The 13,217-nt window shown below is 38.1% G+C and overlaps 2 protein-coding genes across 3 annotated transcripts in view; both read left to right on the forward strand.

Moving 5' to 3' along the window:
* Window positions 1–13,217, forward strand: part of LOC116290635 (lipopolysaccharide-responsive and beige-like anchor protein) — a 46,624-nt gene that overhangs the window by 18,844 nt on the left and 14,563 nt on the right. Inside the window, exons 30-34 of one of the 2 annotated variants that reach the window (XM_031697714.2) lie at window positions 197–443; window positions 998–1,376; window positions 1,565–1,829; window positions 2,435–2,609; window positions 3,283–3,572. In XM_031697714.2, the coding sequence (XP_031553574.2) occupies window positions 197–443; window positions 998–1,376; window positions 1,565–1,829; window positions 2,435–2,609; window positions 3,283–3,572 (1,356 nt within the window). The remainder of the gene's footprint in view (window positions 1–196; window positions 444–997; window positions 1,377–1,564; window positions 1,830–2,434; window positions 2,610–3,282; window positions 3,573–13,217) is intronic. The other variant, XM_031697715.2, reaches the window with a different exon arrangement.
* On the forward strand, window positions 10,086–13,174 carry LOC116290637 (protein mab-21-like 2). The gene has a single exon (XM_031697719.2). The coding sequence runs from the start codon at window positions 11,855–11,857 to the stop codon at window positions 12,932–12,934; it is 1,080 nt and encodes a 359-aa protein (XP_031553579.1). The 5' UTR covers window positions 10,086–11,854; the 3' UTR covers window positions 12,935–13,174.

A 13,217-nucleotide genomic window follows, 5' to 3' on the forward strand; every position in this document is an offset into this window, starting at 1 on the left:
GTAACGGTTCCATGTCTGAGCATTCTTAATGAACAAACCGCACTGTTTTCGCGCTCTGTGATTGGTCCAAAAATGTTTGTCAATTACGTACCACTACCGTGCTGTGGCGTTTACAGTCATGACTTACTATAGGAATGATTAGCTCGCTAGTCATTTGAAATATAATCTTTATTTTATTTCATATTAATCTTTATAGGATATGCTTCAGAATATCCCCGGCCACATGACCACCGTTACTGATCCCGAAAAGCTTCTGCAAGAGATGGACGTGAACCGACTGCGTGCTGTGGTATACCGCGACTTCGAGGACAGCAGACAGGCTCAGTTCCTTGCATTGACAGTAGTGTACTTCATCGCTGTCATGATGGTAGCTAGGTATAGGGATCTACTGAAGAGTGATGAGGGAGATGGTAGAGGCAGGTTTAATACATCACCTTCTGCAGGTAAAAGGTCCCTGTCGTAAGATGATTGTACTGCTAAATGATAAATCCTCTTAGACTAATTCCATAAGTCGTAGTTTTCGCTCCTTTGTGGGTTGTGTTAGCGATATCCAGAATCGACTAAAGAGCGAAAACACCGACTTATGGAATCAGTCTAAAATCCTCTGGCTTGGAATATTTGATCCCCCGCATTGATATTTCCACAATAGTAGCTTGATTTTAATGCTTTTGTCAGGTAGCACAAACATGGCTCAGACTTTGCTTTGTACCCTAACGCTTTCATTTCTAAGTCCCTATTCCCCTCCCCTCACAACTCGCCCCAGTTGAGGATTTTCATTCTTTTCTCCATTTCCACTTATTTGAACTTTACCCTTGATGTAATGGTCAAGTGTAGACCTCCTCCCTCCCAAGAAAAAGTCTTTACTAATGTCTTTTACCAAACCCCAGTTCGTTTGCTTGATCTTTACCCTTGACATAATGGTCAAGTTAAGACCTCTCCCCCCCCCAAGAAGGAGTCTTTACTTATGTCTTTTAACCGTTTGTTATTTGATTTTCAGAAGAAAACACGCTCAACATAAATGGAGTAGACAAAACAAGAAACAGAGCCGCCAGCTGGGGTGGTCAGCGAAGCAAAACAGTAGACGCCGAAGATGACGTTTTCTCTTACCAAGAGGAATCGATTGCGATACCCACCATTCCAAAGACGTCGGAATTCAGTCGGTTAAGCTTATCGGAGAAAGTCGAGGTCGGATTTAAATCATGTGGTTCTCTGTTAAAAGAAATTCTTCTGGACTTCAGCCCGTTTTTGTCCCGCGTGTTGCTTGGAAGCCACGGGCAAGAGTTGGTGTTTGAGGGATTGTCTTGTCAAAAAAGTGATTCTAGTGTTGAGCTCGTCATGCTTCTGTGCTCTCAGGAATGGCAGAACTCGTTACAGAGGTTTGTTTTATTATTTTTTTAGCTATTTGACAAAGCTGTATTATTCGTCCTTGTTTTCACAAGGGTAGCACTTAATAGCCAGTGACTGACATGGACAGACAGACAGACATGGCTCTAGGACTTTATTAATGGATTTAAGAATAAAGATTTATTGCAGATTTACTAATAGTGTTGTCTCTGTATAATAGACATGGAGGTGCTGCTTTTATGGAGCTGATCAACGAAGGCCGATTACTGTCCCATGCGATGCGTGAACGCATTGTCATGACAACCAGCGAGGCATACGTCATCATGGCCAAACTACAGGACATCTCAAAGCAGAAGCATGTCCAGTTTGAAGAACTCAGTAGGCTCACCCGAGATCTTTATTTGGAGAGCGAAGACCTGCAAAGCAAGATGTTGGTTGCTTCAAGACGACGAGATAGTAGTGTAGCTAAAGGCCTGCTCGTTAAGGTGAGAATAAAAACTGACACGAGGTCTTGAAACGTTTCAAAGATTGAACTCTCTTTTCGCCCTTCCTACACACCACTAGCATTGAGTCCCGAGATAAATTGTTCTGGGGAACGAAATAATGGATTTGTTTGTTTGTTTGTTTTTTGTTTTGTTTTGTTTTGTTTTTTGCATAAGAACTTCCAGAACAATAATCCTCTAGGAAATCAATGCAAGGAGTCTATAGACCTCTTTAGCTTGGACGTAATGCTTTCCCATTTCAGACCACGTGTCATTCCCTAGAGTATCATTTCTTTGCTTAACGGTATTGCATACTTATTCTCAAAAGAATGACACGTGGTCTGAAATGGAAAAACGTTCGTTTCAGAAACACTACATATCACTGTAGGAATGGTGTCAGGGTGGGTGGGTGGGGTGAGGTTGGGGACAGTTAATTCTGGTTTAATTTGTTTTCACAGAAGCTTAAAGGACTTCCCTATGCAACGCAACCTATTGCGGGGCTGCTCACACTATTACACCATGCTTCAAACCCTAAGTAACCTAACAGAAGACCCGGGTTAATTTTAAATCATAGGCATTTTATCTATATCTAATTTTCATCCTTGCAGATCCAAGACATCCTAACGAGTGAACAAGGAGCTTGGGCACCAGCTGAACCATCCTATGAAGTATCGTTCCATCGTCTTGCTTTATGTGAGGACGACAGCAGACGACGAATGCTGCTCGTCAAGAACCAGCATGGATCGAGTCACCCAGAGGCTACTCTAATCCAATCCTTACAAGGTAATTTTTTAATTTTTTAATTTTCAATTTTAACACGAACTATACATAAAGAAGACACAACCCTACAAAAGCATAAATATATATACAAAAAATCCAAAAATCCAATACGCTCTGCCAAACTGGTTGAAGAACTGACCAATAGGACACTGGGTCATATGCAAAGGTCAACCAAAAATGTACTGTAATTAATATATTGACACAGGGAACGGAAAAAAAAAGTTTTACTATACATTGCTTCTTCATTGTCTTTTATAGGCCTCCTCTGGTCGGATGCGCTCAGCTTAATGTTTTCCCATTTCAGACTACGTGTCATTCCCTTGAGTATCATTTCTTTGTTTAATGATTGCCAAGAGAAGGCACGTGAATATGGATACAACTCAAATAAAGAATCTATTCTAAAAAAAAATACATGTGGATTTGGTCCATATTGTCCCATTTCAGACTACGTGTCATTCCCTTGAGCATCATTTCTTTGTTTAACGGTTACGCATGGGAAGACATGGTTATAGATGGAACCTAAACAAAGAAAAATTTTTAAGCGAATGACACTTGAAATGAGAAAATATTTCTCGTGAAATGGAAAAAACACGAAAGAAAAAATAAATAAATAAAACATTATAAACCCAAGCTAAAGGGTCCGTTTGACACTATTTGAAATCGCCCTTATCAACAGACACCGAAGACCTATTGAGCAAGGAAGCACAACAAAAACTCAACTTCGCCAAAATCTCATCGTCTGCTATCGAAGACTCCTACTCCTTAGACGAAGAGGATATCCTCAATGAGATCATCACGGACGAGAAGAGCCTGGAAACTGATGATTCCGGTCAGGTCCTGTTCTCTACAAATTGTCACATGATTGCGCCATGTGTGGTCGTCCCAGGCTCCTTGACTATCACCTCGACCGCACTGTTCTTCTCCGCTGACGAAGATGATGAAGAATATCGTAAACTCGACCCCAAGGTTCGTAGATTCATTCTAGTGTTTGATTTTCCTTTATTTTTATCTCCAGTTTTGCTTACTTAGTTTAACAAACCTTTTTGTAAAGCAAGCGTGCGTCTTTTGGCTTTTCAGTCGGTAGCGCCTGGCTTGGTAGTCTTTCGCTTTTTTTGTACGTAAATATTGTACTTACTGTACCTCGTGGTTGTAATACTATAAAATATATAATATATAATAAGCTGATATTTTTCATGTTTAAATCTAGAACACATATAACATGTAATAATAATATAATATTATTCATTTTCTAGTGCACTATTCTCATAGTGGCAGGGGTCAGTTAGAATATGTCCTGTTTCTCTGGCACACTAACACTGATTCGCCTCAAGCCCTAAATCTCAGTAATGAATTCGGTGCGTTTTGTTTTAGATCATCCAACTTATTGTAGCTTTATACGAAGACTCTGATAATTGGGAGCGGTTCTTTATTATTACTGGTTAAGTCGTTTTAGTAATCACGTTATTCGTTAATTCAAGGGTTCTCGCTATAAGTTAAAAGAAACTGCATATGATACCAAACAGAGCCGATTGTTAATCAAGGTGTACTCCTAATCGAACCTACGTTTTTGTGATGTGAAATACCTACAGGCTGACTACTATATTTGAATGAAGTGAAAACAAATCCTTCATTTCTTGTCGTTTTTGTTTTCGTTGTTGCTGATGTTAACATCGTTTTTGAAAGTATTCAAGCTTTTCTCATGCATTTTTAACTCGGTTGTGTGCACAACATTACAATACAATACAATACAATTTTATTTGGCACCTTATACTAATAGTACATGAGTGTTTGATTCCAAATATATTATAGGTATATATATATACTATGTATTAGGTAATTTTCTTAATTCATTTTCACGTATCAGCATACATTGATGAATGTATGCTGATATGGCTCTTTGTAGAGACGCTGATTTTGAATTGATTAAGAACATAAAACGACTGTCAGCGCTCATATTGTTGAAATTAATGCTGGTGTTTTTTTCTATGAACTCTCTTAAGTCGTTTCTATGAGAGTCATATAGTGGACACCAAACTAGAAAGTGTTTTTCGTTTTCTACTCCCGACTTACACACTGGGCAAATCCTTTCATCGTAAATGAGATAAGGCCTCTTATACCTCCCCGTTTCTACTTCTACTTCTATTGCTTAATAATAAGAAATGTCATTAGCCCCCCCCCCCCCCCCCCCCCCACCTCTCCCCCAAAGAAACATTTTTGCTTGACAATCCTTTGTACTCTCAACAGAGAACTTTGTGGACAATTCCTGTTGCCTTTCCCCCAGTTTTTATCTAGAAAGAGCCATAAAACCTACTCCTGCAGCCAAAAGTCTTACTAGTTATATCCAACCCAATTTCAGTCAGACGCTTGCGTTTCTCAAAGCTGACTTTGTCTTGATGCTCTTTTTGTTCTTTGCGCATGATAACTTACGCGTCGATCCCTGCCCTTAGTAAACAAACTCTCTCATCGGAACTTTATAGTTCATTTTGTCATTCCTTTTCTATTCCCGTTTACTTCATTGTTGGTTTGATACTGCAAAGTCGTTCGGTAGCTTAGCATCCTTCTTTCTCAACTAAAATAAAAGTTGTTTATAAATAGTTGGAGAACTGCAGGATTTTACGAATTTGAGCTTCTCTTATTTCCAATAAGAAATTTGTCAATAATAGCTTAGCAAGGTGATTTCTCTTTTTGAAAGTTAGAGGGCCATCGCCAAAGGTTTCGTTTCCATTTTATTCATGTTACACTACAAAATACCTCATAATTCTGACAACACGATAGAATAGAATAAAATATTTTTTACTTATTTAAACACAATGTAAGCTTTCAAGATAAGCTATAAGCTTATGGGACCGCGTATCCTCCATACACACTCGTTACTATATTCGAATATTCTATACACACAGCTCTCACCTCCCTGAAAATAAACACCAAGATGATTTTGTGCAGCATGGTTAAAGCAGATTTATCTAGTGATACCTACTATATAAAATAGACTACACTCTCTTATAAACTGATAAGAGATGTAATCAAACTTACTGTAAGGAGTTCCAAGTACTAACCAATCTTCTCAGGTACGTTATTGTTTATTGATTGCTGTGAGATTACGGTTATGAAAAAGTGGGGCGATGTAGTGATCAAGAGTGAACAGCGCGTACTTGACGAAGATAAAGATGTCATATATTTGTAGTTGACCTGTAGGGATATTACTCTAGTTATAGATTGGGCTGAACTAGATAATTTTAGACAATATAGAAGAAAAAATCAGGTTTTTTTCCACAATTCTATATCCAGGCTAGATCAAAATCAATAGAGACCAGCCTTTAGCATCGGGTTTACTGCTCACCACTAAACGCTAGGAATATGGCCCCGAAAAACGCCCGCAAACACGGGGAAACACTCGGCATCAATGGCATTTAATATGGCGGCTCGTCCAGCAACAACTTCGTTATGACACCTTTCTAAATTTCAAAAGTTTGACGAAAAACGCCTCACGTCAAATTGCAGTTTGAGGTTTGCTGGGCTAGCGATAACGTCGTGCTAAAGCTCTCTTATTTCGAAAGCCGCACTCAATCCACTTTCTAACGATGGTGCGGGAGATAAAATGAGGGCACTCCCTGCGCGGTCGACACAAAATAGTCATCTACTATGTCGTGAGAATTTTTTATACATTTATTTAAGAACAGATGATTATTTGTCTGTTATATATTGAACACCAAGCTAACTTCTCCCAACACTTTTCAAAATGTTTATGGATAGGTTCTTCAACACTCACACTTCTCCATTCGTTTTTTCCCCTAATTTTATTTTTTTTAAATTATATTTTATACCTCAAGTAAGCTCTCCCAATATTTTTGAAAATGTTTCATGAGAAAATTTTCTTTTTCATTTTCTTTTTTCAGTTGTTTTTCTCGTCGTTTTTCTTTTCCATTTCATATATAGAAAATCGAGCTAAGCTTTCCCAACACTTTTTCAAATCTTTTCTCTGAAATTCTTCAACACACGACAACTGTTGATGCTTATTGTTCCTCCCGTTTTACTGATTGCTCAGCTGATTCCTGAGGCATTGGTATGCAAAACCACACCACAAAGGAGAATATCGTCCATCTCCTCTTTGTCAGAACCAGGTTCCGACACTAGTTTGATCCCAACCAAAAAAATCCAATTTACACCGATTGTTATCTATACCTTGTTTAGGTGTGTCCTCGAGTAGAGTTTAATTTAATTAGTATTTGTGTGGGATAAACCGTGTACAATCACATCATTCCATATACCTGTCAACACCTACAGTCTTACTACTACCGATTTATTGCCAACCTTTTGTCTCACTGACAGAATCCAACCTTCTTGGTACTGACTTAAAGATTAATGTTGTTTTTTAGACTTAAGTGTATTTTTTGTCCTGATTATTTCTTTATTGGCTTAGGATTTCCACTTTTTAGTACAAAATGCTTTTATGATGTTTTAATTTTATCCGGATCACGCAACTCATCGTAGGATTAAGCAGTTTTTTTGGTTTGTGTTTATTCTTTAACATGCAGTATCAGGAAGACAGGCCTTTTTACGTTTCTGAGTGTAATGAACTTGATAGATAACCATCTTGATTGCTAATCGTGTGAATTGAACCAATACTTTGATTGTGCGGGTGGAGAAACTAGAAGTGGTTTTATAGTCTTTGAATTTAATTTCTGTATTATCAAGTCAAAGATAACAGTGTTTATTTTTCTTCTTTTTGTTCCAAAAAGATCAATTCTTTGCCTGATCGTTTTAATTATTTGAATTCAATGTTAGTCTTTAAGGCGAACATTATCATCTATTACATTGTCGCGAGTCGAGTTTGTGAATCTTTCAAAATGAAAAAAGTAAAAAGATATTGGACTGCTATCCTGCCATCTCGAGTGTAATAAACGTTATAGATAACCATCTCAATTGCTTTGTTTTTCCCTATGAACTTCAATGTTGAATGAAATCAGATTGGTAGCATATTTCTTGTAGTATTTGTGGCGAGATCTCTACTTCTAATGTCTGGTTATCAATGTTAGAAGTTGGCCTTTTTCAGTCTAACATATGCAAGACAATTTGCCTTAGATAAGGGCGTCTCATAGACGGTATTGAACATACTATTTCAAACAACCTAAGCTGGAGAGAAAATTGCACAAAAGGTTTCTTTCCTTTCTTTTCTCCGGCGTCTGTCCATTCTTTCCCTTTTCCTTTTTTTTCTTTCATTTCTAAGAGCTACAGAATCGGCTAGTGTTTGAATTCCATACCATCGAAGCATCAAAGTATTTCTTTAGCTTTGTTGCCGGAAAGTTTTTTTTCTTTTTTCTTTATTTCTTTTCATTTCTAAGAGCTACAGAATCGGCTAGTATTTGAATTCCATACCATCGAAGCATCAAAGTACTTCTTTAGCTTCGTTGCCGGAAAGTTTCGTTATGTTTTTGATATGACATTCTTGTCTACAATATTAAAAACACAAAAATGAATAAAAACAGCATCCATTCCACTTAATCTCATTTTCAGCCCATGTTTAACTTCATCCTAGTTAATTAATAGTTCTTTAATTTACAGCTCAGTTCCTTTCAAACTTCATTTAATCAATTAATTCGATTTATGATCTCTTAAAAACTAAAAGCAAGGCGATAATTTTTAGTTCAAATTGGATGACAATTCTTGCTCAAATTTCATCGATTAGATAGTCGTTTTTCTAAGTGCTGGGGTTTTTATTACTAGTATTTATGCCGTCGTGGTCCTCTTTAAGTGCTAATAAATGTCTCATTTTATCATCGAATTGATTTAGTATGTTTTAAAAACCTTTTTGGCTCTTTAGCTAGCTGGAAAAGACGTTCGTTTTCACCTGTGTGGTAAAGTCATTTTTATATCGCTTGAATTGCTTTTAGTACTAATTATTAGAAATCCCTAGAAGATATAATGTGGCGAGGGATAAATGTACAAAGAAAAGGAACAGGATTGATTCAATCCATACTCATGTTTAAGGCGTTGAGATTTTATTTTATTTTTTTTACTTTGCTCTGCTTGTGTAACCCAAATGATCAATCTTTACCTCCTATTTCACTACACTAAAACTACCGGTGTAATACAAAGCTCTTTTTACCATATCCACATGCAGTTTCTGGTGACTACAGGGTCTGTCTAATAAGAAAGCGTTCAATCACTTCATTGATTATTTATCAATAGTTTGCGCTTATTTGCTTGATTCTATAAGAAAGTTTACGAGTTGACTTGATCAAGTGAAGATAGATTACACAAGCACAATAGATGGGAGAGTCTTTTCGTAATATCTATAGAAATGAGGAGTTGGGTTTAGTAATTTTTGCAGTGCTGCCGGAAAAACTTTACTAAGATTATGAACTAAGATCTCATGTAATTGTTTCCTTTGATTTTCAATATTTAGAACTAAAAAAAATTACATTGTTTGGGTCCGCAGAGGCGGAGAATTCAAAGGTCTTCACATTAAAAACCCCACTCTATTTTGACATTTATTTTTGGATTGTTTTTAATAATTGAAGCTGAAATTTCTTTTCTAAGTTGGAAAACACACATGAAAGCTTGACTTTTTTTTACTTTTGAGGGATGAAACAAGAAAAAAAAAGCTTTTGTAGTTTTTTGTTTTTGATTTTTTTTCGCCTAAGAACGAGGACCAAATCGTCCTGCTTTAGACAAGAGAACTTTGTCGATCAAAGACAGTGTTGAAATCGTCTGCTGCAGAAATAAAACGAAAAAATAAAAACGAATTTAAAATGAATCCAGCTATTAAAAAAAGAACCCTTTGTCTTGATTTCAATCTCGAAAAGATAAAAAGTATGTTTATTATATGTACTTATATTCTTCTTCTTTTAGCATCACATAAAAATCTCAATGAATACGAAATTGTGATTTTATTCCAAAGCAAAAAAAGCAAATTCTAATAGACTGTGATTTTCGTTGACCATGGCTCACTCGCAACGGTGTCATGAAACAACAGCTATTGAAACATCAACTGCAAGCTGTCTGCATTTAAGATTTAATTGACTGAAAGAGCGCTCTTTTAAGAACAATAAACCGCTTTGAAAAGAATAACATCACGTTGAGAAGGCTTCTGAGTGTGAATCATTGACTGCCCGAAACTACTGTTCAAATTCAGCGAGAATGAAGTGAATTGTGTTGAAGTTTTATGGTCTTGTCGCGAATTACAAAAAAGGTGATGCTTATTCAATTAACAGCTACTTCCACGCTTGTGTAAACACTATAAAACGGTAAATCTTGGACACCAAACCCGGACTGTTGTTTTCTTTAGGTAAACTAGCCTTGTGTGTCTTATTCGTACGGTGTGGCTTGAGTGGCACCTAATAATCAAACGCACAGAACTCACGCCAGTTTATTTTAATCTGCAGGCCCAGCGAAGCGTTGCACGGTTTTATTAGGTATTTTATTATCAATATCTGCTATGTTCGATTTTAATCATCTAGCCTTTTGTTTACAGTCTGACGGTGTTGGCGTCAAGAGCTTTGAATTGAGGGCTCTCTTTATCAAACAACCGGGCCAATTATGAACCGATGGTTTGATACCCGACAAGTTCTAGTTGTTTCCAATGGACTGTCAAGCGAGCGAATAGCTTTGAACAGAGCCCATCATTGCAAGTGTCCATTCATGGATCTTATTAAAAAAAGGGAGAGTTTTGAAAGTCGTGGATAATAAGTCTAACGGTGGCTGTTTAGTCAGAACCGGAGGTATAAATGCATGAAGATCCGGTCATACAAAAACAACACGTCAATTGAAAGGCCTCAGCAGAATCCCTTAATGAACAACAAAATGATCAAATCTTCCTGACACTTCCGCTTTTTTTAGTGAGCAGAGCAAGCACAAACAGCCATCAAATACTCTTCTGGGGCTATTTCTGTCCTGATGTAAATAAGTCTTGACACATGAATCACTAGGGCTGTTGTGAAGTCATTGTGATGGTGTTCTTGGTGTTTATCAAGGAACACCCTCAATAGTTTAGCGGCTCTCAGCAGGTCAACACCAAATGGTAATCCAACTGCCAAGTGACATGCGACGCTATCATGCTAATCTGCCGCAGTCATTGCTATCTTTATGGTTCATTTTTGTCCTTCACTTCTTCCAATCCTTGAGTTAGGAGAGGATTTGGAGGCGCTCTTGTTTCTGCAGCTTGGGATGTCCTTATCGCTTAGCAGTATTATCGGCTTACCTTCAAAATCACGCCCATCTTCCAAAACCACTAAATCCCCAAAGTCCTGATGTGGTTTCATTCTTGTTTAGTTTTTCACGCGATTCCATGAAGCTTCATTCGCACCTTGTTTTCTCTCCTAAAAGGACGAAATTACCATCGCTTTTGTTGCTAGAGTTTAGCTTGCCTCTAATTCACCACCATAATGGCAGTTAATCAAAAAAAGTGGTCACTATAAACTTAAACCTTGGTTATTTTTTCATGTGTTCGCTTTTTGCCGGCTGTCTTTATGCCGCTAGTGTTTGTTCTAGTTTATTGCTTTTTTGACTCAGACCGCCGGTAAAGTAAAACGATTTTGCTTATTAAAAACTAGGAAGATGAAAGTAGCACCCTTGGACACTAGAAGTAAAACAGGTACTGAGATTGTTATTTGGGTTATTGATTATTTACAGTTCTAGAAAGATTTCATTGTAGCCAATAAGGCTGGAATGCAGTTCTTCCTGCTTCAGTGACTGTAATAAAACCGGCTATCCCAAGGCAAGGTTTCAATATCGTCTGCAATAATACACAAACGATGGGCGGTCGTTGTTTAGAAAGTTTAATAAGATAAGCAAACGGTTGGCATGTGATAAAGACCGACCGATGAAATAAGCACCGTTTTAGCTCTTAAACAAGCAAGTTTTCACTCAAAAAAGCTTTTTTTGTGGATTCCAGAGGGGATTCGAGCGAGAAAGTCTTAATTTACAGCGTCGAGCGGATGCAAGCGCGCGCAGAAGTGAGGCAGATCGGTGTAATATCCCGAGAGATTGATTTAATAGAATCACTTGAATGATCGGACAAAATTACCGACCCTCGTGTTTTATTGGCTCTGAGTCGGTTTTGGTCTTTGTTAAGGAGATTAATAGGTCGTGACAGATTCAATTGCTTCAACTATGGCACCTTAATACCTTGGTCCGGAAAACTTTACTGTGAAGTACACCGGTTACACAGACATATATTCATTTGGCCACTACGACCTGCTCGAGTTTGGCCACGAGCTGCTCACACTATCAAAACCGGTCTTCAAGGAATGGCATGTTTTCTTAGCCAAAGGCAAATCAATATGAAACACTTCGTGCGAAATCGTGTACACCGAAGAAAGAGCGATATCTACCAAGCTGTAACTACTGTCTGCCGTATCATGCAAGATGTTCTCAAACATGTCGAGGCCTTGGAACCGCGCTTCATCTCATCCCTTAAACAAGTCGATGGACGCTATGCTGGACTTCAAGTCCTCTCACCAAGGCATCTCGAGGTGAGCTTGTTTCTCAATCAAATGGGAGTATTTAATTTTATCGACGATGGCTGTCCATCTGGCTGTGCTATGTTAAAGCTGAGTGACGAGCGTAAGAGGTCGATGTCACTCTGGACTGAGTTCATAACCGCGTCTGGCTATCTCTCCGCACGTAAAATGCGCTCCAGGTTTACTTCGCTGGTTTCTGAAGCCATCCGACGAGGCAACCTTCAAGCTCAAGTACGTATTATTTCAACGAACAGTTTCTCTACTGTTCTAAGTGTGACGGATATTTATACAGTTGAAATTGTCCCTGCTTTTCGTTGCGGGTCGATATGGCCCCAAAACACATGTGTTTGGCCAACACTGGGCACAGCTTGGCCAAGCCAGCCAGCCATAGCGAACGTCAAAATGCGGGGTTTTAACTTGTTAGCTCGGGATCCTTATCCTGCAGCCAAACCGATCAACACCGAAGGCGATGCTTGGGTCTTGTCATTTACGGAAGCAGAGGAACTCTTGCTAAGCGGTGGATGCCGAAAGCTGTGTGTAAGCATGTTGAAGGCTTTGTGCGATAAACATCTTAACATCACTGGAGATCCAATCGAATACGTTCATCTAACAAACTTAGTCCTGTACGAATGTGAAAAGCATCCGAGGGAATATGAATGGGATGAAGACTGCTTGTTCGACAGAATCAATGGGGTATTACTCCAGCTGGTCTCCTGTCTTCAATGCAGAAAATGTCCTCATTTTTTTTTAAAGGGCGTCGACTTATTTAATGGAAAATCCAAGACTTCGTTAGATCAAGCAGCCAAGCAAGTATGGATTCTAGCTCGAGACTTGACGACAAACCCTATAGGATTTGAATCGTTATGAAATATTTGTACCTCATAACTGAGACTTGCCTCTTGAGAATGTCCATGGGAGTATCTACTCCACCCCAAGGTCACTGTTGAACGTTTACATGTGCCCTTAATACCAATACAGCACCTTCCGGAGGTCAAGAACCGTAGTGATTAATAAGAAATAGAGTTCAAGGACCTTAAGCTATGATGTTAAAAGATTTATTTAAATCAAGTGCTATATCTAAGGTTATATTTAGAGCACAAATGTACCAAGTACAAAATATTATTAATTTATTGAAGAATATAATGATATT

The sequence above is a fragment of the Actinia tenebrosa genome, unplaced genomic scaffold, assembly GCF_029948245.1.
Source record: "Actinia tenebrosa isolate PJP-AT-01 unplaced genomic scaffold, QUT_ActTen_1.0 PGA_scaffold6__47_contigs__length_16458017, whole genome shotgun sequence".
Classification (NCBI taxonomy): Eukaryota; Metazoa; Cnidaria; class Anthozoa; order Actiniaria; family Actiniidae; genus Actinia; species Actinia tenebrosa.

Coding starts and splice junctions, on each gene's coding strand:
- LOC116290637 (XM_031697719.2), top strand. CDS start 11,855: ATGGCATGTTTTCTTAGCCAAAGGCAAATCAATATGAAACACTTCGTG.